Below are 23,182 nucleotides of genomic sequence, written 5' to 3' on the forward strand. Positions count from 1 at the left end.
CCACGTATTCCTGCTATGGCATGCATGGAGATCACATGGTCGGTTGTGTTTTTCTTCTCATCCTCTGTTCGGTTATAATCTTCTTTAGTCCCTAAGAACTCTCCGTCCTCTTCGCAATAATTCTCAAACAAAAAAATCAGCGACGCTTGACACTTGTGCCCCGGTGTGAACTTCTCATTGCAGTTAAAGCATAGCCCCTTTTCACGTCGCTTCTGCATCTCTTCCTAGGATAATCTTTTAACGCCAGCAGGTAACGGTCTTGGTGTCGATCCCACTGGTTTGGTTGGCCGTATCTCCAACGGTGAGTTGTTGGTGGGTCGCTTGATTTCAGACATGCCCCCTTTTCGCACATCATTCCAGCAATCATTCTCTAGGCGAGCATACTCAATAGCCTTCCTCACAGATCTAGGCCTACAGGCTTTGACTTCCCGTGCCAGTTCTGGTTTTAATCCACTGATTAACGTCCCCACAAGTGCTTTCTCCGGCCACCCATGCACTTGATTAGATAATCTTTCAAATTCCTTCAAGAAATCCCGTAGTTCACCAGTCTGCTTAATTCTTGAGAGAGCTGCATCGCAATCCTCAAAGCTTGTTGGCCCGAACCTGGTGAGTAATTCACGCTCAAAATCCTTCCAACGAATTTCTTTTTTATCCTTACGATAGATTTGTTCGATCCATTGCCACCAAAGATTTGCTTCTCCTTCCAAGAAAAAAGCCGCATAATTCACCCGTACAGTTTTTTTAATTTCGTGGAATTTAAAGAATTGGTTGGCCCGACTCAGCCATGTTACTGGGTCTTCTCCTCCAAACAATGGAAAATTCATTCTCGGCTTGGTTGCCGCTGGGATTTTGTCCTGATTTCTTAAATTTGGTGCCTCCTCTTCGTCTGATGAAGACTCAGCACTGGATTCCGTAGCGGAGCCGAAGTCACTATGATGACGTTGACGAGCCAACAGTTTACAGTCAGCCCTTGGTTCATTAGACTGCTTGCTCATCCCTTTTAAAATCAGTTCTTCGAGGCGTGTGACCGACACCAAAGTGTGTGTGTGTACTTACCCCAAGTGTAGGGTATCGTCAAGTAATAAACCGGTGAGTCCGGTATCGATCCACGAGGAAGCAATGCAAATTTGAAGTGAATGATATGTAAATGACTAGCTAACACTAATAAACACAAATGAATATCAAATAAAAGCAAGTAAAAGAAATGGGCCGAATGACTCGGTAGCATGAGCGATTTTGTAATCAAAGTAAGCACAAATTGGATTTAAAACAATTAATTAAAAAAACTAGTCTCTAGTCCGTCCCGGTGGCTACTCGGTTCTCATACTCAAGGTATCATTGCAAACACACACAACCATACACAATGCATTGTGTGATACTATCAATCATGCATATGCAAAGAGAATTGGGTTATAAGACTTCAATTCATACATGTAGGCCATCGGGTCTTTTAATCTACGATGAACGCAAAGGGATAAGCACCTAATATTATGGATTAATGTTCCCCCTTGGGGCTCGGCTTGGCTAACACCCTAGTTTCACACTCAAAGATCAATTAACCATAACTCTCCCATGCACATTCCTAAATTAACCCAAAACTCCATCATCAATACACATAATTAATAGCTATGCAATGAAAAACTCAATTAATTAAGGAAATCATGCAATGGGTTTAACAATTCTCAATCGAACACATTAGATGCAATCCCTAGACTAGACAATCCAAGAATACAATCAAATATGTCATTCCCATAGATCCAATCACACAACTATCACGAAATTAAAAGAGAGAAATCGAAGCTACGATTCTTTGAGCATACCTTGAGTAATTGAAACCGAGCACCCACCGTTTGGGACTAGAAACTAGAAAGAGAACTTAGCCACTCATCATAATGGACATAAACATCAATTTTATAGATGAAAATCAATGTCTACACACGAAATCACAAGAAACCAAGAAAAACTTAGAGAGAGAAATAGAGAGAAAAACAATGGAGGCAAGAAGTTGGAGGAGATGAATAATGAGGAAGCCAACCAAATCTTAGGGTTTTCTTCTCTTTTTACAATAGAAAATACCTAACTACCCTTATAAAATCGTTTCCCATTGGTTACATACATGATTTACCCCAAATGCCCTTGAAATTTCGGTGCAGAAAATTGCAGATTCGCCGTAGGTGTCCGGACGGGTGTCCGGAAGCTTCATGCCCCCAACTTTGTGAGCCTCTGTCTCAATTTGTGAAGAAAGTGTCCGGACGGGTACTGTGGGTGTCCGGACGGTAAGTGTCCGGACACCTTGGGAAGTGTCCCGACACCTCACAGCAAAAAGTGCCCAAAAAGTGCTCCAACTTGCCCGAACAAGGTCCGATTCCTACAAAACCAAGGAGAAACATTTGTAAGTGTAAAATTAAGCTAAAATGCAATCAAATACATTAACTAAGTGCTAGAACATCCTAATTAAAGGACATTAGAACCTCAAAATAGAGGTCCAATCAGCGTGCTATCTACTGTCGAACATCGAGGAAGCCGGCTTGCACCTCCGCATTGGTGGCTTGGAGGTTGGCCTCTACTGCCTCGAGGCGTTCCTTTTGAGATCCCATTCAAAGGAACCTCTCAATGAAAGCACCAATGATGAGTCTTGTCCTAAACGTAAGTAAAGAACAAGAGAATTTGAGAGTAACTCTCATTTGTATTAATTTTATGCATAGCAATAATAGACTATTCGGCCAGCTTATATAGCAGGCACTACATCAAAACTCTACTAGAATTGGAAGTGCAATAAAATAGGTACGTAACAATAAAATAGGAAACTTAACTAGTCTATAATTATAGAAGTCAAATACTAATAATAATATAATACTGTGCATTAATTCTTCCGTCACGGTGGTAACTTACTACTCAAGAATTCCCTTATTTCGACCTTGACTTGCTCCGTAGACTCCTCCAACTGGTCTGCTCGTTTGGCACACGTCTTGCTATGCAGTTCCAGTTGCATTGCCTGCAAAGCTTCTCCTTGATTAATGTTGCCACATCCCTCCTTTATCCGAAGCCTACGAGCTCTATTGTAAGCATTCTTCAATTGTCTACCCTGGTCTTCATCATAGACTCAAAACACCCCAAACCACTCCAAGCTTTCAAAGAAAAAAACACAACAAAGTGAGGGAGAAGCATAGTAAAGAAGATAAAGAAGATACTGATCTGCATAAATTACAGCCAAGAGACTCCACCCAATCAGGAGTCAAATGAGGATATCAATTGGTCAATGCAGACTCCACAAATCAAGCATTATTTAAGTCTTCTGCTCCCATCTAGGGTCAATGATACAAATTGTATATTACATTCACACTTACCTAGAATCATGGGATATTACACGTAAATTATGTAATACAATTATACTATGTAATATATATACGGCAATGAGCCTAATAGAGAAAATAAGACAATTATTACATTTTCTCATCTTGCTTCATCTCTTCCACTACTGTGTGAATTCCTCTTCATCTCCTTAACTACTGGGTGAATTCCTTTACATAGAACGCCTCTAGAGCACGAAAGGGAGACTCTCTTCACACAATCGACACGCCACTACTACACGCTCAGCTGGGACTACAAACACTGTGCCATGCTTCAACTTGGTTGATGGATCGAGGGCTTTGTTGCGAACAAGAACAATCGGATACGGGAGGGCAGAGGAGAGAGAAGGCGAACGTGCTCTTCTAGCATGATTTGTAAATCATCGTTAGTGGACAGAGATTAGATAGTCGAGGTCGTGGTGGGGCAGCTGGTACTTGATCGTGAACGGATGTGGGACTCCGAGGGAGGTCCATGGTGACGGTGGGAGAGTGAAATTTGGAATGAAGAAAATTAAAGTGAAGTGAAGAGAGAGAGAGAGTGACATGTATGCCATGAAAAGCTTGAGAGGACATGAGGACAGAGAGTATATAAGAAGGGTAGAAGACAAGGTCTTGGTGGATTTTGAGTTGAAGTATGGACCAAGGTCTTCAAGCTGCCTGTAATCTCTAAGAGTTGTGCTCTGTAACCCATAGAGAGACAAGGACTTGCCATTTCAAAGCAATCCGTATAGAGATGTGCCATACCCTGATAAAAATCCCATGTTTTTAACCTCTGTTTAATGCTTGGGTGCACTTCTAAAATATATGATATTTTCTGTATTTTGGGTGTCATTATAAAATGTTTCAAAATTTTAGGTTGTTATTAACAAGAGTTAATTCAAGTGTGACTAAAATTCCCCTAATCAAGGGTTTTTTTACAATTGAGTCATTGTTGATTGAACGATAATCACTATATATATATATATATATAAAATTAATGATCATCCATCCATCTATATTATATATAAAAGCAGAGACTATAACAAATTACTCTCTTATAATAAAACTTGAGTAATGAAATTAAAATATAAAATGCAACATCTAAAAAAATATGAGTTAAACAAAAAAAACCACCCATCGCAATGTGATTTTAACTAATCTATGGAAAATACTAATAGGGAAGGCAAGTCAGTACAATCGCGAGCGAGTTTCTTGGTTTTTCTATACTCTCGTGTGTGCCTTTGGTTTTGTTTTCTTTTTGTGGGACCCGCGTCAGATTTTGATGTGGTTTTGTTTTTGTATGTTTTCTGTGGGTCCCAGTTTAATCACTCACCTGTATTTTGAGAAATAGGAGTACGACACCTGTAGAGAAGATTTTGACACGTGTCTTTGACAACTTCTTCACGAAGCTTTTACGTTTGTCTCTCTGCAATCTTCGATGGAACACAAAAAGCTTTCCTCTCTCTTCTCTACCTCCACCCTACTCCGCGGCCGGCTCTGGTTTCCCTGCCAAAAACAATGTTCACTTTTGCTTCTGTGGAGCTCCTCTCCTCTCCTACTCTGGTTGTGGGTAGACTTTAATCGAAAGAGAGTGAAGTATCGTCATGGGTATTGTTTGTTTCTGTTTGCATGTTGAGGATGTTGGGGGAGTACATGAATCTACGCAGCTCAGTCAGTCTACGGGACCAGTATGTGTCTCAGATGCTTTTGTTTAAATTTTCTAATCCTGGTAAGCCTCACAGTTTTGAAGGCCTTTTTGTTTGGTTATTTGTGGTTTTGATCTGAAAATTAACTTAATTGAAATTCTATATTGTCATGGCTGCTATTTGTTGATGTTTGCATGTTGAGGATCTTGAGAAGTACATGAGTCCAAGTAGTTCAGCCTGCAGGTCTGATGATCTGTAGTTGTTGGATGCGTAATTGTTGTTAAAATTAGTGATAATTGCTTTTCGTTGAACTCCATAGACTGGAGCTGGAAAAGAGGAAGAAGATCGTCTGTGGAAGGTGGCACAGGAGGAGGTTCAAAATGCCAGTAGATTATGGATCAGAAGGAGATTGATGGGAATAGTTTGGAGAAGGTCATCCCTTCTACTGTTGTTTTTGGGTGTTTCTCGGGGAATCTTAGCCTTGCTCTGGTGACTATCCTTTTTTCTCCTCAGGAATTTGTAGACGTGGACAGTTTTTGGCTGATTTAAATTGGGTGACGCTATTGTTTCCTGTGTTATTTACCATGATATTTGTGGATTCTATGGGATGTTTCTATAGCAAGATCTTTTATTTGCTTTTTGTTTCTTGAACTGATGATGCAAAAGTCATTTCCTGATCTTTATTAATGAAGGTTTTGGGAATATATTTGTGTAAGTGGTGAACTCATTTAAACGAAACAAATGTATCCTATTTTCTGGCCATTTCTGAATCGGTTGTTTATTCTTCATGTTCATGTGTGCAGTTTCTTAGATCTCTGATTGACAGCTTTCGCTGGGTGATATGTAAATATGACCTCAACGCAGTGATGCTATGAGGACACTTTTGGCCTAATTGTTTCATGATTGGCTAAGTTCCTTTTAATGCAGAGAATTTGTGTATAATGGGAAATTCATACAATATTTTCCACTTTCAGGTTGAATTTTATTAAAAATGTAAGTGTCTTGATGTTGGAGTGCAGAAAGATTTATTAAGATTGGGCATGTCCAATTTACTGCATATGTTGTCATTCGGACCAATTTTATGTATTCTTTCAAGTTTTTATGATCATTCTCTTTAATGTTCTCCTTGGCTAATTTTTGTTTTCAATAATATAGCCCCCTGCATCATTCTTAAAAGTCATGAAAAAGAGTATTTGAGAGAAGCAACTCCATGGACATGGTGATTGCAGTATGTATGATCCTATGTTGAGTGAATCGCGGAGTACTCACGCTATTTGCCTTCCTGTGTCGACCAAGCACAATCATAACTTACTCTAGGTAAACAAATGGATTAGCAAAACTTAAATTGGCATATGGATTATCATGTGGAATGATCTGTTTCGGAAGGGGCGTGGTTCACTCGGAGGTGGCTTCATCCTCTTTATTTTATTTTCTTTTATCTTCATATTGTTGTTCTGTTTTCTTAGCGGCTTCGGTCTTTTTCAATAAAATCATCACGTAGTAAATCAACAAAGCCTAAAGTAATCTCTCTTTCACCCTCAAGTTTACCTACTACGGTAGCCATCCAAGACGCTGAGCAACAAAGTTTTCTTTTGGAAAAACAGCATCATTATGGGAATGTACACGCGGCAGGAAAATTATGTCAATCCATTGAGATATGGTATGCTACAAGCGAATATTTGCGTCAAGAAATGAATCCTAATTTTAGAATGACTGAACCTGGTAATCCAGACCATAAAATGTCTTTTTCGGGAGCTAGAGGAAATGCATCTCGAGTACACCAATTAGTAGGTATGAGAGGATTAATGTCGGATCTACAAGGACAAATGATTGATTTACCCATTCAAAGCATAAATGTTTAATGCCTTTTGTTGTTGCGGATCATGAGATTCAAAATCCTCTAAACCAAATAATTACCTTACCAATAAATTGTTCTTGGGTTACATCGATGAACAATAGCCCAGCGCAAAGCGCGGGCTCATTGCTAGTTAACATATAAATTCAATTCCTACCCTTCCCCAAACCCTTATTTCAAAAAAAAATAAAAATCGAGTCTCCTTTTACCAACTCCTACAATCGGCCAAAAGAAATGCTACCCCACTCCGTCCAGTCGGGTCGAACCGCAGAGCGAGACGGAGGGGAGAGGAGGATGAAGTGCGTATCCTGTAGAGACGAGTACGGGGCACACGACGCCGGCACTTGCAAGGAGTGCTACGAGGAGGCGAGCGAGACAGAGGAGGAGCTCAAACGGGAGATCGAGGATCTCAAGGCCAAAGTGAGCTTCTTGCGCTTCGATAACCACCAGCAAAGGCCTTCCTTTACCGATGTCGTTTTGGTCGCCTACGATGGACAGCCCGTGCCCGTTCCCGTTCCCGTCCCTGCTCATAAGGCCGTCTTGGTCAGTACTCACCCGCATCCCTAATTTTGTGTAAATCATTTGATTTTGAACATTGCACGAGCTTATACACTAACCGAATCAAGTATAATCTGAAAAAATCTTGATAAATAAACGTTGAAGTATACATTGGAGTTGAACTATTTGCACTGTTGATCGGATAATTTTCGATGGAATGATCACTGTTCTAGTGACGAGTCTGGAATAATGTCACACATCCCGATCTCCCTCCACTACTAGGTCCTTTTGGTGGAGGTGTATGGGCCATGACAAATAATGTATTACCGTAATAAGAATTCAAAGTCAAATTCAAATCCAAATCCAAATCCAATGCTGCATTCTATATGTATGAAGTGAAACTGTATCCAACTAATTTAAATTTTTGTGGGTTTGGCTAGTATATATGTTTTTGTTTGTGTTACTTGTCTAGTCTGTGGAACAATATTCGTTTGGATAGTTCATTTGCTTGTTATGGCTTTTGGTCTGGTTTTTGTGGAACCACTTGTTGTTAATGAAGGATAAAGTATGGAGCTCCTTTTGTGTCAATTTTGGTTTGCAGAGGAGTACAAGCTTGCTTGACCATTTTTTCACTTTCATGTATCAATCGACCATCTTGTTGCATCACCTGCTATGTTGATTCCTGCAAACTATATGTATCACTAACATCTTATATTGGTTTGTCTCTAAAGCATTTTGGGGCTATAATATAATCCTGGTTGCATTTTCTATATTTTCATTTTATTGGAGGAGATCATTGTCTTTAATGATCTCATTCGTTTTGTTCTGTGTGTGGTCTGAGGTGAAGTTGATATACATTAGTGTGGGTGGATTTAATCCATTGTAGCTATACGTTAGTGTGGGTGGTATATGCCACTGTGATCTAATCTTTGCAGAGATAATGTAATGCTGGAAAATTTATCTTTGTTTTAGCATCTAATTGTTTTCTTATGCAATCAGATGAGTCGTTCCCCAGTATTTAAAGCAATGCTTGAGACTGAGATGGAGGAAAGCCGGAGTGGCACCATTAAGATAAGTGATGTGTCTTATGACGCACTTCGTGCATTTGTGAATTATTTGTACACTGCCGAAGCATGCCTTGACGAGCAGATGGCCTATGACTTATTGGTGTTGGCGGAAAAATACCAAGTGAAGCATCTCAAGGCTTATTGTGAGAAGTTCCTTGTATCCAAATTGAATTGGGACAATTCAATCATGAGTTATGCCTTTGCACACCAGCACAATGCAAAGCATGTTCTTGATGCTGCATTGTCGATGATCACAGAAAATATGAACAAGGTTACAAAGCGAGAAGAGTATGTAGAGCTTTTGCAGAAGGAACCCCGGCTTATCGTGGATATCTATGAAGCCTATGTCGCCAAACTAGAAAATACTGCCGCACACAAGGATTCTTGATCAGAAGATGATAGTATGTCTTTATAAAAAGAAAATATTGGACGTCGATGAAGTCTTCTTTAATTGGAACAGATATTGGTCATTTGTTGGTAATGTACATAATGAATCTACATTACAAAGATTCCCAATAAGTATTTTTACCTAATTCTGTCTCTGTGAGATCAAGGCTTCCATCTCCAGTTAATCTAGTCAAGTTAAACACAAGGAGAGCATAAGTTAAACACAAGGAACGCATAGTTGACATGCCTTTCTCCAGTTAATCTAGTCAAGGTCTCACATTCGCTTTTCGCATATCAAAATCTTCCAACTTGCATGGGGACCTTCGCTAGTCTCATGTAAGGCAGGTACCCACCCCATGGATATTGCAATTTCCTGAAGTTCATCCATAAGAGTTACCGAGTCTCTTATATAGACGAGTCCACCGGGTCTTAGCATTCTGTCCATCTCAAGCATGATGATCGTGATGTTACATCTGTGCCGGATGAAATTTTGCAGAGACTAAGTTGGTCAACTAGAAAGGGCAAGGCCACAAAACATAATAATATACAAACAAGAAATATGATCGCACCTCTTTTGCTCAACAGAGAAAAGACCAGCTGCATGCAATAGATCATAGCTTCTTGGGTAAGTATCAAATGGTTCGCACCTTCATTATCACGAGAGAGTTCAAGAGTTGATAACAGGAGGATGAAGTAAAGAGAATGTACAAGAATCTAAGACTTTCCAAAATGACACAACGGAAAATGCAGTTTTAAAACAAAAGCATGCACATTGAGTCTCAAAGGCACTTCCATATGATTAAGAGTTTTAGAGTGGTCATTTCTTAAAATTAAACGATGAAATTGATACAGCACAGATTATTCAGGCAGCATGAAGAAAAATAATCTCTATTTGATTATTGTCTGCTAAATATAAGAGATCACTGTGGCAAATATATGCAGCTTTTTTCTCCACTTTGGTTTGCAAATAACAGCTAACAACTCCCGTGCAGTATAGAAGAAAACCCATTTTAGACAAACAATAGAAAAAAGATGTAGGAGCATTTACATACCAGTCATGCGTAACCCCTATAAGTCCCCTGTCATAAATAACAGGCAAGGTATTGAACCCACTAACCGGAACAACATTCATGACCCAGCAATCAACTTCGAGAGTGTGTAATGCTGCTGCAAACCTATCATAGTCAAAAAGGACCAACAAGTAATAAACATATTATGATGTATATATATTGCTTCCTGATCTCTATTTTGTTTGAAAATATAAGAAATACTAATGCTGCAACTTTTTGTCTCTTAGCTACGAAATTATATGCAAAGAGAGCCAGGCAATTGTCAAATATTATACCCGCCAAATCCAGCCCTCATGTCCAACACGTTTCGCAGATTCAATTGTTTCCAACGAAAAGCACGAATGTAGCTGTCTATTATCTCATTCCAATATTTAGACTCCGCAACGAAAATGTCTTTCCTGGATAGGTGTGCATCCAGATGAATGCTTTGGAGCCTATCCGGTGGATAATGAAGGCGTGCAGGCCATAAAGTAAGATTGCCTCCATTACCATTGTCTGGCAATCTTGTGATACATGCCTTCAAACCAACATACCTGCAAAATCGTCATAATTGCTTGGCACTGTTACCACAATTAAAATAGCAGGTGCTTTGGATTGCAAAATTATATTCTGCTTGCAAAATGGCCAAATTGGACTGCAAGGAGTCCAGAACATACCAAACATTGTCTGGATCATCATTAGAACCACATAATGGAGGCTGCAAACTGGCATCACGATTGAGATAGCAGGTGTTGTTTAAAGGTTTCCTCCATATGGCAACATAACCCTCCTTCTTGACCAATTCCCAACAAATACGATTAGCAAGGTCCTCCAGTGCTGAACACAATAAGCCAAAAAAGAATTTTCACATTTGAAAGAGCCCATCCTCTCTTGTACAATTTGCTGAATGGAAGCCAAAGAAGTTGAAAGCAATACTATTTGTAAAGAAAGGTGACAGGTAGAGAAAGCCAGTAAGCCACCATTGAAGCGTGTGACATGAATGGTAGTGAAACATTATCAACCACCAAACACACATGCCAGATCAGGAAGAAAGAAAAATGAGAGAGATAATAGGAAACAAGAAAGAGAAAGGAAAGAAAAAAAAACAAGAAATCAGAGAAATGGGAAGAGAGAGCAGAAATGGGAAAACATGGAGAAAAAGAAACCAGAGAAGGAGAATTAGATATTCAATTAACTTTTTTCCATTTCATGTGGTAAACCATGCTAGGATTACCTTTCCACTGTTCTTCTAAATCGTTTCCTGATTCATGTACAAGTAGTGCTTGCCATACGAAGAATCCTCCTGCCCTCAAAATCCTGTTGGCCTCGAGAAGCAGAATTCCACCTTACCAGGCAAAGTACCATTATAAACAAAGAACCCTACTCAACATATATTGTTGCTTTTGCAGATATGCGATGAATGAGTAGCCTGCATATGCATGTGTAAAAAAATCTCCTATAACTAATAAACTGAACAAATGAAAGAGTCTCAGCCTTGGGTTGTAAATATGTTGAAGGATGTACCATCACTAGTCCAATTGATCCCACCTCTTGAACACAGTATCAAGTCAAAAGCTTGGCTCGGATACAACAACCTCTGCGTGCCAAATACAGCTACCATAGCAGGCACACCACGTTCTAGTGCAATTTGAATTTGGTTCTCATGAATATCTTTCGGCGCTATTGATAGAGTGGTTACGTTATGTTGTAACATTAAGATGCCAAAATTTGCTACTCCACAATTAATGTCTAAGGCAACTCGGGTGTTTTGGCCAAATGAAATATCAGGAACCATCTGTATGTCAAAGTTAAGAGATGGTGATCAATGCCAAGAAGATAGGAGTAAAAACAAATGGGAATGGTTAGAAGGCGGAAACCTGCAAAATCTTATTGAAATACCGAGCTTCAACATTATCAAAAGTGCTTTTGGGGAAGAGTAACTTGTCTTTCTTCATTGCTATCCAATTTGGACCTCCCTTATCCTCAGTCGGATGTACATGGGGAATATTTTTAAAGCACACCTGTCATTACATTTAATACTATTAGAGAAAAAGCATTGGCTCAAAGTATAAGCTATAAACAAGTTGAAACAGTTTTATACTAGTGAGGAACTGGGGATTTAATTTCAGAAGGTTGATATGTGATTTGTGGGACTAGCCCCCAATCAATTATTGGGCCATTGATACACCAGAGAAAGATGAGAATGTCCAAACTTAAAAATCACACAAGGTCCAGGCCAAGAAGTAATTCAACTAATCATGCATTTGATAAGGACAAAAATAAAAACACTATCTTTATTTTCATAGCTTACCTCATATATACTCTGCGGCCAAGGTATTCTTAATTGGTACCCTTCAGGCGGTGGCACCAAGCAATCCAATCCATGCCCTTCCTGGGGGCAATGCCGGCTCAAGTTCCACCTTCTAATACCCTCCACATTGTCCAAACACGGTATATAATTACTCACACTCTGATCGCAGACCCTAAATTTCTCGACCTTAACCTTAACCTGGTTCCTCTCCTCTATTCTCTCCTCTTCCCCACTCAAATTCCTCAGCTCCTCCACTATCCTCGGATCCACCAGGCCTATCTCAAACTCCGTGGCCATTGCCCCATTCTGGTCTATTATCCCCGTCCTGGTCACCACTTGTGGTGGGGCTGGTGGCAGAGATTTGACCCGCGGCGGTGGAGATGTGAAGGCAGTGATAGTGGAGAAGGAGCGTAAGGGAAGGCTGGAAGAGGAGAGGAAGTTGGCCAGAAAGATGAAGGAGACAGAAAGGAGAGCAAAAGCTGTGAATTTGATGATGTTGGGTGTTATAAGGGCGTCGGTGGCGGAGGAAGAGGAAGTGGAGTTTGGTTCCATCGTTTTGCAAGTGTGACGTCAAATTTTCCTTTACCTTTCTCAAGAAAAATGCGCGATCGGAAGGTCAGGCAGCATGTGGAAGGCGATCGGGCAGTGACGGTACCGTGAAGGGGGAGCTGGAAGGAACGAATTTCGGTTGGTGGTTCATACTTGGAGTGCGTGTATATGCCTGTGTAAGTCTGGTGTGGGATGTGGGACCCAGTGGATTCTCACTTTCTAGTTTCTAGCCTATAATATAATATATATTTTATTTTACTGAATGAAAATTCAAATAAACAGATACTTTTTGTCTTTTCTCACAGATATGCATTATGATGCTTTATCTTGCAAATACAAAAAGAAAACAAACTTCCCAAGAGTTTTTAACTTGCTGTTAAAGCTCAAATAGAAAAGCCACCTCCCTTTCTCACTTCCCTTCTTCCTCCAATCCATCCTGGCATGGAAAACTTCATTGAAAGAGGAAGGAAGTAGCTGCCAGCCTGCCATGGCTGAATATAAATTATATAATCGATGAAGGAGATATGGTTTATTGTTGGAACCACAAACTATTATTTGGCTGATGTCCCTTTTCTTCATATATGCTTTCATTAATCAATCAAGGTATTGATCATATACACAGTAAATTACACCAAAAAAAAAACCCTACAAAAAAAGAAAAAATAAATAAAAATAAAAAAACCTATAAACAAAAACTTACAGACTAATCACTCTACACGCACAGGGAGTAGGAATTACTTTTAACAGCTTTACCTCGTACCCAACATAATCAATTCTTACATGGAGATGACCTATGTTGCCATCTTCACACTTTGAGCTTGGCTGCCACATACTGGTGGAGATGATCATGACGTCAAATTCTTCTTCATAATACCTATTGGTTTAATTAGCTCATCTAAGTCATCTGTTTGTAACTCCGATGGACCACTTCCGGAAGAAGCTATTCGCTCTGTTGTTGCTCCATTACATTCTCCATCTTCATCACTATCATCAATGCTGATAAAATCAGCAAACTTTCCTTCCAAGGGGACATCATCACCGTCTTGCACAGATTGCATCTCAAATGCCGCTTTTCCTCTATCAGAGATGTCTATTATCCTCATCGAACCAAAGTAACGCCCTCTAGCATTCTTCTGTTCTATCGATCTTTTACCTTTCTTCCCCTTATTTCGATTTTTTGGATGGTGAAGCTTGCATTTGGATCCTAGAGGACAGGATCCAGTTGCTTCAAACGAGGGGCAGACATAGCTGTGCTTCTTCCGACACTGTGGAAGAACAGTAATATACCATTTCGCTTAATTGAAGTTAGTATGGGATTGTTTACATAGAGAGGTAATCAAGGATTATTTAAAAATAAGGGGGGAAAAAGAAGAAGAAATGTTGGGACCCTAAAGGATTAGGCACCAAATAGTATTCATGATAACTTACAGTAATCAGGATACCTTTTCAGGCATCACAATTTTCACTCATAAAAAATGAGCAGTGATCAAAACACAAAGGCAAGAGGCTGCCACTGATTGGGGAGGCTAGCAACTGAGGATATAGAGTCCACCAAAATGACTAGGGCATGAACCAGAAAAATGAATGGAGATTCCCATTATTTAAGAGGATCATCGACAGATAAATGTAAAGTTATTTCCTTTTATTTTTTAAAATTTTTGGAGAAGAAAATAATTTAAGAAAATAAAGTTCTTTTGCTTCCTCCACAGAGAAAGCACATATACCTTATTTTCTTTTCATTTATTTTTCATTTTCTTTTTTTTAATCTCTATAAAGTAAGCTTTTGGTGACTCAAACCCAATCATTCACCAAAGAAACAAGCACAAGTAATAATATCAACAGTGATCATCATCATCATCCGAGCATTTATCCCCAGAGTTTGGATCGACTACATGAGTCTATGAGAAATCAATCAGGAATTCACTAAGTGCATTTGTTTCCGCCATTCATTTCTATTTAAGATCATACTTTCATCAACTCCTATTAAATCTAGATATTTCTTCATACTTCAAGCCATGTACTTTTAGATCTTCTTCTTTGCTTCTTACTCACTCCTATTAAAAAATTCTCTCGATCCTCCTCACTGCCGTACTGTTATCTCTACGTTTGTACATCCCATAAAATCTTAAACAGTTTCGCTCAACTTCTCGTCAATTGGTGTTACTCCTACCTTAGATCTTATAACTCATTTCTTATCCTATCTTTTCTCATGTAACAAATAGGAACAAGCTTAGTGTTGACCCTTGGCGACCCAACCACCAAGCCAAATCAACTTTCAGGGACAACTTGGATATCAAAAAATATATAGGGTAAGATGAAAAGCAAACAATCCTCCGTAATCTAAACGATAAACGAATACCTCATTGCCCTCAGCACAGTAGCCCCTGAGAAATCCTTCACAAGTGGGGGCATTTGGGTTCACATGAACATGCCGATAAGGACAACTTTTGATCGTGCAAAGACCTATGAGTAAAATTTGTCAGGATTCATCACTTTCATCCAACGGGTCAAACAAAAGAAAAAAAAGAATGGGAAAAAAGCAGGGGGAAACAGGTGGATACACCTTGTAAAAAGTAAGAACAATCTGGCATCCTTTCTGGAATGACCTGCATGAAAAATATAATGAAAGTAAAATGTTAAATAGATAAATGAAATCACCATTATCATGCAATGGGCCACAAAAGAGTTAATTTGCAACAAATCTGCAATACACCTTATGAGTCAATTTGCAATTTGAGTTGTGACATAAACCATTCAGGAACTTAGTGCAGACTGCAATTTTGGAGGCGTCATGAATATAGGGACATTTGCCATCATCTTTGTTGCACCTTCCAAATCTAGTGAAAAACTGACAATACTTCCGTTTTTTAGCCAGTCTTGACCTGACAGTATGTAAACTCCATCGAACTTTCTCACTTGCCAAGACACGAGTTCGTCTTTTGGGATTTCTAATAAGCTGGTTACCATTGCCAATCCTTACATATCTGCCAGCATCGAAGCACATTTATATCAACCAATTAGTAATAGTTAGTGGACAAAACCAAACTTTTAAGGCGAGTGAAACCCTGAAAACAAAGGAAACAGAAGAATTCCACATGAATGGAACTAAAACAGCATACTCATCATTCCCAATCACTAATCTCCTTGGCACATAAGGTCTCTTCATAGTGTTCTCTGTTTGGAGAGCCATTGAGCATGAAGATTCGTTATCTACACGGAACATAAGCTCATTATGAGACTAATTTTCAGATAACATGCAGAGTATATAAACAGAGAGAGAGATGAGGAATAATGCAAAATAGTTGGTACAGACTATTTAAACTAGTCATCAAACATGAAAAACCTCATGCCAATAAAATTTGATATGAATGAGATCATTACAACTATCAACATGGAACAATCAATTTAACACACTTCCTCCATTTACAAACCATATTTCTGAAATTGACAATGAAGAAAAAGGGAACATAGATAGGCCTTCAACATCACTATGTCCAACACCACGACCTCGGTTTAAAAGAACCATGTCATTGCCAGTTATTTGTTCAAGTAAACTGCTAGAAGTTGAACCATGCAACATGACAGCAACAACTGACACCAGTAGAAAGGACGCAGGGGCTCAATATAGCTATGCTAAATGGATGCCCCTGTCCTTATTATAACTGTTCTTCGAGAATATGATCAGAAATAATATTTGGCCTTCCGGTAATTAAAATTATATCTAATCGATAGTCTCAATAAACCAAGAGATCTATGATCTCTAGTTTCATGTTGTGACGCCAATCATCCATATGGCACTACACTAGCAAGTTTTAGCCTACAAGCAAGTCCAGGAAAGTTTGATCTATATATAGTCCTATCTTTTGTAGTCTTATGGCCACCGTCCAACTTCTAACAGAATTGTATGAAGCATATTTATTGCTCAAAGATCATATTCAGCTCAATTAATGTCTCTTAATTCACATAGTCTGAAAGGCAATAGAATGGCAAGAAATATATGTAGAGCAGAGCAGAATTACCTGATATCCTTTGGAGGGTCCGCCTGGAAGAATCCATTTTGTAACGGAGAGAACCAATGCGAAATATCCGTTCTCCTGCAAAATATTAGGAGACACTTCTTACCACAAAGTGCAAGAGGACCAAAGACGTCATTCAACAAACAGAAACTGCGATCGAGCAAAAGCAGTTATAGATTGACCTCCATTGTTATATAACTTACGAGAAGAATGGCTTCTGTTATTCGTCCTAGAAACGGTGCATACATCACCATTCTGCTCTCTCTTCTTTCTCTCCACTGCAGCAACTGCCAGTGTAGCTTCCTAAATAAAACAACATGATAATAATAATTAGAAAACTATCTTAACTTGAAATCTGAACATTAGTTATAGAGGCCATCTTCATTTTTTTTAAAAAGGATAGCTCTTCTCTATTCGAGCTTACCTCATTAGCTTTCTTTGAATTCCTGTCAATGGATTTTGACCATTTTAAGTTGCACCCACCAACACTTAATACCTTGAATTTTCGAAGAGAGTATCCATTTCTTGACCTTGTGTAAACAGTGTTCCTATTTCTCAACATCAGCAATTTCCTACTGAGTGACCAACAATTTAGTACAGCCAGAGGATGCATGCGCAAGAATATGATAAAACTAATAATAGCTGCAGCAAAGGAAGGAAAAAAATACGATTAATCTACCTGATCGTAGACAAGGAACTATTATTTGAAATGGAAACTGGACTTTGCATGAAACTTCTAGAGTATTTTACTCTTTTCCAGGGAAGATGTGGCAGGACCTGACATTTCAGTGAACTACCGTTCTTCTTTGATAATTGTGCACCGTGCAGTGTCCACACTAAAGAGAACTTTGAAGATTTACCTGCATTTGTTACAACTGCAAAAGGCAACCAACTTATGCTTTTGTCTAACAATTTATCATGCAAAGAAATATTATGATTTGAATGCAACAATATTCCCAGCTAAAAATCCACGGCAGGTAAGATATGAAAGTATAACATGTAAGGAAAAATAGTATAAAGAGCTGACTGGGTAGGTTCATTAATTGGTGGCTTGCAAGGAAAAAAAGTAAATTTTGCTGAAATAAAAATGTTCAAACACACCTTTCTGATTTCTCCTTCTACCAAAACTTCTTCCAGGAAGAACTACAGAATTTGTTAGCCCATTCGAAATTATAGCAGAATCAGGCATTGCAACTGTCTGCTTGGCATGACCTTCGAGAGGAGTTCTTATTAGCTGATTTCTGCTCCTTTTGTAGTACCCATCAGATGAAGCAGCCACAGTGTTATCAGCTATGTGAACACAGGGACCAGTGGTATTTGAAGTTGCAATCAACTGATTTGATTTTTTCTTTACATATGTTATGCTCTTTGCATTTAAAGATGTCAAATTTCCATCACTAGACTCGTTCTGGCTACTCACACTGTTTGTTGAACCAGTAAAATAAACAGGAATTGCAGAAATTTTTGATGACTCCTTAATTGCTGAGAGTTCATCACTACTCTCCGCAAATTTCAGTGATGTAGTCTCATTGGACACATTAGAAGTCTCTGCTAGAGGGGAAGAAGTACGACCACCTGAAGAAGTTGTAGGTCTATTTGGAATCTTGGTGATACAGGGTAACGGTGGTGTTCTAGGCCTCTCAAATGAAGCACTCACAGCTCCTGTTCCCAAGGAACTTGATGTGTCAGTACCATCAACCCTACTTTCAGATCCAGAAGTCTTCTTCACTTCATCTGTACCCAAAGAGTCCAGCTGATAAACATATGAACTCAAACCAAGTGATCCTCGGGATTGAAGAGTAACAGGAGGAGACTTTCTAACAAGACTATTCCCCTTCCGAATGTATGAATTATTCAGAAGCTCTGAGGATCTTCTAGGCAATTGTCTTTGTGGAGGGACTGTGCTTGAGATTGGTTTGTTTTTCGGTAGTGGAGAAGCAGAAGTAGTAGTACGACGCCATGTTCGAGGTTGAGTACCATGGGTGGAGGAGGTTGTGCTTCTTGAGGCATTATGCGGAAAAGAAGAATAACCAGGAATTCTGGGAGGAGCATGAATTGAATGGATCTTCCTCCCATGTGATTCTGCACTCAAAGGATACTGGATGTGAGGAGTAGTAATGTGAGAATCCTGTGATGGCAAAGCCCTCCCATTGGTATGCTGATTCTTTTCCATTACACGATTTCTCTTTGAATCAATTTTGGTTTCTATTGAATTTGAAGTTTGGTTAGATAAGTCAGAACCACCTCTAATTGCAGAATTCTTATCTGGAGTTGTGTCATCCTGACCAATGTTATTTTTATCAATCTGTCCATGTGTTGAGTCTGGCTCATTCATCAATACTGGAGAACAACCCTCAGAGATTTCAGGAACAGTCTCCATCGGTTCTTCATCGCAGTTAGGAGTAGAAACTCTATTATCATGTGCCAATAAGGATGGATGGTTAAAAATAGAAGGCAATTCCCTTTCATGATGCAGATAACTATCATCCCTCAATTCGGTTTGAGGGCTTCTTTGATTGACAGCCAGACAATGACGCTCTGAAGGTTTACGGATCTGAGCAGACTTACCACAAATCATTAACTGCCCATCACCAGCATCTAAATTTGTTTTCCCTCCCTCATCATTTTCTACAGACATGATGTCAATGTCATGGTTACTTCCAGCTGAAGCAACAGAAGCAACCCTTTCCCATCCCATCCCTGATGGACAAATGGATTTCATATTCGCAATCCCAAAATTTTCAGTTGTGCAACAAGAATAAACATTTGAGCCATCAAATTTCCAGCTATCATTAACAAAATTGTCTCCAGCAGAATTGACACCCTTAGAAGACCCTCCTACAATGATTGCCTCTTGACAAGGTGAAAAACCAGCAGTGCATACAGTATCCGTGCTACTCACCGCGACAACTTCTACTGGCTGTATTGAACTTTCAATAATCTCGGTTGGCACTTCTACAAGGGATGTAGAAGAATCATCTAAGGGTTCTTCATTGATAGCTGAAGTAATTGGACTAGATGGTACCATATAACCGGCAGAAAATATATTATCATCTTCATTCTTCGTTGAAACCTCATCCAGGCCCACATTCACTTCATTGCTAGCTGAAATCTTAGCCTCTAACAACCCATCTATAGAACTGCTCCCTTGCGTGACACCAAATCCATCAGCACAACATTTTAAAACGAGTTCTATAGAAGGACCATGAGAAATTGTAAAGTCAGGTTCTTTAAAAGACGAACTTAAGTTAGTGTCCACACAAGGTTGAGAGCTCACTGCATTTAGCGGTGCAACATGCAAATTATTCATCCCTGAGCTCAACAGGTCTAGGCGAGGACTCCCAACTTCCCTATTATCGTTAGGAGTAAGTTCTTCACTAACTTCTGCTAAAATGGTATCATCCACGGAACTTACCGTGGCACCACTCTCACATAACATGGTAATCCCACCTTGATACGGCTGCTCACCTATGTCATCACCTGTCTCAAGATTGGCTTCTTCAGATCTAAAACAACTACTTCTGGTTGTGAAGCTATATATAGTACTTGTAGCCTGATCAGAACACTCAGTAGCCATTTTACAATCACCAATCCTGGTCTCCTCCAAGATTTTCAAAGCGAGCATATCACCTGCTGAAGAAGCAGTCTTTTGAAATCCTTCCAAAGTACCATCATCATCAATTTTATCGATCTGACATGTACCACTCTGATAGCTATCACTTTCCACGTTTTCAAAGTCAGTGTATACACTCCTCTCTAGTGAGTTTATTGAACTCCTGTCAATAACCACAGCAGAATTCAATTCATGGCAACCGCTACTTGTATTCATAAGGCGTTCCTGAGTCATATTTTTCTCTATACCACTTCCTACCGAAAGCATCACCTCTGAAGATACCACTGCTGGAATACCATCAACTAAGATAGAGCTTTCATTCTGACAACCCTGCTTGCTGAAACCTTCAACCCTAAAGAAAGGCATTTTTTCACTTTGAAGTTCAATACAATCCTTGTCAGTGTTAGATAGCGTCTGCAAGCCATGCACCAAATTATCTGCATTTGTAGAACTCTCATCAAATTTGATATGTTTGTCTTTTGAAGAATCCAAAGAAGGCGTTAAATCATTCCACTTTCTCTTAAACTTCTGAAGATTCAATCCCCCACAATGAGCATCTCCACCAACTTCCTCTGGAACGGAAGTCTTTGGAGATCCATCCATTCTCTCACATGCACACACAGATACATAATTTGGACAAGGCTGCCACTCAGTATGATGCACAGACACTATACCTGCTGGAGTTGTATTCTCTCCTGAAGGTGTTGAAAGATTTTCAGGCACAGATGTTGTAAGTTGACAATGGGTGAAAGTATCCATCCCCACGGGCCCATCAAGCTTCTCTTTTGGCTGTGAACTTGATAAGCGTGACCAAGGGTTTAAGACTTTTTTCACTACTTTCTTTACAATTTTTTTCTTCTTGGCAACCATTGTGGAATTTGTTTTGCCACTGCTACCTGAACTCATTACTTTAGCAGACCTCTCCACTTTTCTTTTTCCAAGGGAGACATCAACTTCATGGGAAGGAGGTTCTGAACTACTTTTGTGCCCATTATCAATGCCAAAGTTTGCAACCGGGTTAGAAGTGGATGTAAATTTACCAGCACAAAGAGCCCCGTCCAGTTTCACCATACTCTCGCTGGGTTTAAGCACTTGTGAACTTGAACAATCCTTCTCAGACGCCTCAAGTTTCCTAATTTTGCTATTTCTAGGAGTCAAATTCTTTGCTGTAACAACTGCAGAACTCAATGGTGGAACAATTGCCTTGGCTACTAGCGAGTTTGATTTAAAAGAAACATCAAGCTCTACAGGGCTCCCCTCTATCGTATTTTCTTCCACTCCATGATCTATATATTTAAGCTGCTCCATACCCCTAAAGGAACTAGATGTGGTGTCATTGAAATAACCCGAATAATGTGACACCTCGTCCTCTCTATTCCTATAGCTAGGTTTTGGTTTTTGAATCCTCAACAAAGCACTCTTCTTCTGCATTTGCTTCCTCGGAGTGTGATCAAACTCATAATTAACCTCCCTGCTTCCCTTATTATTATGTCTTTCCAACTCTGAACTGTAATATTCATGTTTCCCCAAAGTCTTTTGAACACCATCACCTTCTCTCACAAACTCTTTAGTATGCGGCCATCTATGATTTTCATTCTCAGTTGAATCACGATAATGACTCCTGTTATCATAATTACCTTGATAAGCTCTGGAGGATGCTGCTCCATGTTCAGACCAGCCCCTAGACGAACTATCAAAATGGCTATTCCTATCACCACGATCCCTCATAAAATCTCCTCTCCGTGGATTCCGTTGAAACCCGTCTCTGAACCTAACATCACCCTCAAAATCATGCCTAATCTTCTCAATTGGCCGATATGGTGATACAGGTCGCTGATTGAACTGGAGTGGACGAGGCTCGGGATCCAGGATGCCAACAGGGTATGCCCGACCATCCCACGATGGATCCGAGTCGGCGTACCTATGGTGATAACGATTGGGATCATAAGGTCGGCCATCAGCTACAGGGACTCCATAAGAGAGTCGAGATGAGTGGGCAACATCAGGATGGTGATTGTTCATTGTTGATCTAGTATGGGGGGGAGTTCCTTCAATCGGGTAATTAGGGTTAGGTCTGAAGGTGAATTGGTAGGGAATGTTAGGTGGTGGTGGAGGAGGGGCAGGGAGAGGATGGCGTGAAGGTGGTGGCGGTGGAGGAAGGTGGAGGTGGGACCCATAGAAATTAGGGCTATTAGGAACCAACGTCGTCGTCGGGGGATTGGGGGAGTATGGGACATACCTGTGATTGTGTTGAAGGTAAGGAGGATTGGGTTCCATGGATGATGATGTTCGATAATGTTTGTTTCTTGTTCTTGTTCGTCTTCTTTGTCTTCAATTGGTTGAACCGTTCGTTCACCGCTGCTACTGCTCCATAAATCCGACCTTTGTGGACGAAAACTTAGGACTTTAGCCCTAATTTCTTTCCTTTCCAAATTAAAAATTTGTAAGGGCAAATGCAATAAGAAATAATTTACTGGGCAACATTTTTGTTGACCCGGTCCTACCTCTATTACACAAAAAATCAAGTCAAACACGTATTCTAATACAGCCACATCAGTAAAACACAAATTTCTATACATTTTTTCTTCCCACACACTTTCTCTTTCCACCCAACCCAACAACATTCCATTCCTCCATATTATCCACAACAAAACTACACCAAAACATTAAATATCAATACATCCACATCAGCAAAACACTTATCCCAATACAGCCACATAAGCAAAACACATTTTACAATACAGCCACATCAGCAAAAGACAACATCTTTGTTGACCCAATACCACTTCACCATTGCATTTGCCCTAACCGTTTTGTGATTATGGGCCCAACCCAACCCAAACAAGAAACAAATGGGCTCAC

The 23,182-nt window shown here is 39.7% G+C and overlaps 3 protein-coding genes and 1 long non-coding RNA gene across 5 annotated transcripts; 2 read left to right on the forward strand and 2 right to left on the reverse strand.

The window, feature by feature from the left end:
- The first annotated feature begins 4,710 nt into the window (after positions 1–4,710).
- Positions 4,711–6,032, forward strand: LOC119993290. The gene is made up of 2 exons (XR_005466521.1): positions 4,711–5,058; positions 5,295–6,032. It is a non-coding gene; the product is annotated as an uncharacterized LOC119993290 (long non-coding RNA).
- A 971-nt stretch (positions 6,033–7,003) lies between these two features.
- On the forward strand, positions 7,004–8,935 carry LOC119993289 (BTB/POZ domain-containing protein At4g08455-like). The gene is made up of 2 exons (XM_038840345.1): positions 7,004–7,373; positions 8,328–8,935. The coding sequence occupies exons 1-2, from the start codon at positions 7,065–7,067 to the stop codon at positions 8,781–8,783; spliced, it is 765 nt and encodes a 254-aa protein (XP_038696273.1). The 5' UTR covers positions 7,004–7,064; the 3' UTR covers positions 8,784–8,935.
- Positions 8,828–12,865, reverse strand: LOC119993288 (probable methyltransferase PMT10). The gene is made up of 9 exons (XM_038840344.1): positions 12,143–12,865; positions 11,709–11,852; positions 11,356–11,626; positions 11,066–11,176; positions 10,509–10,668; positions 10,128–10,385; positions 9,835–9,957; positions 9,352–9,429; positions 8,828–9,255 (listed from the first exon to the last, which is right to left on the reverse strand). The coding sequence occupies exons 1-9, from the start codon at positions 12,692–12,694 to the stop codon at positions 9,057–9,059; spliced, it is 1,896 nt and encodes a 631-aa protein (XP_038696272.1). The 5' UTR covers positions 12,695–12,865; the 3' UTR covers positions 8,828–9,056.
- Positions 12,866–13,201: 336 nt separating this feature from the next.
- LOC119993287 lies at positions 13,202–22,725 on the reverse strand. 2 transcript variants are annotated; one of them, XM_038840343.1, is made up of 10 exons: positions 17,809–22,725; positions 17,387–17,582; positions 17,132–17,279; positions 16,911–17,010; positions 16,711–16,785; positions 15,811–15,901; positions 15,405–15,675; positions 15,255–15,297; positions 15,051–15,154; positions 13,202–13,956 (listed from the first exon to the last, which is right to left on the reverse strand). In XM_038840343.1, exons 1-10 carry the CDS (start codon positions 22,595–22,597, stop codon positions 13,537–13,539), a joined length of 6,237 nt encoding a protein of 2,078 aa, XP_038696271.1. In that variant the 5' UTR covers positions 22,598–22,725; the 3' UTR covers positions 13,202–13,536. The 2 variants fall into 2 exon arrangements, with proteins under 2 accessions (XP_038696271.1, XP_038696270.1); XM_038840342.1 differs by having other exon boundaries at positions 17,132–17,282.
- Between the last annotated feature and the right edge of the window lie 457 nt (positions 22,726–23,182).

This window comes from Tripterygium wilfordii, chromosome 23 (assembly GCF_013401445.1).
Source record: "Tripterygium wilfordii isolate XIE 37 chromosome 23, ASM1340144v1, whole genome shotgun sequence".
NCBI classification, from domain to species: domain Eukaryota; kingdom Viridiplantae; phylum Streptophyta; class Magnoliopsida; order Celastrales; family Celastraceae; genus Tripterygium; species Tripterygium wilfordii.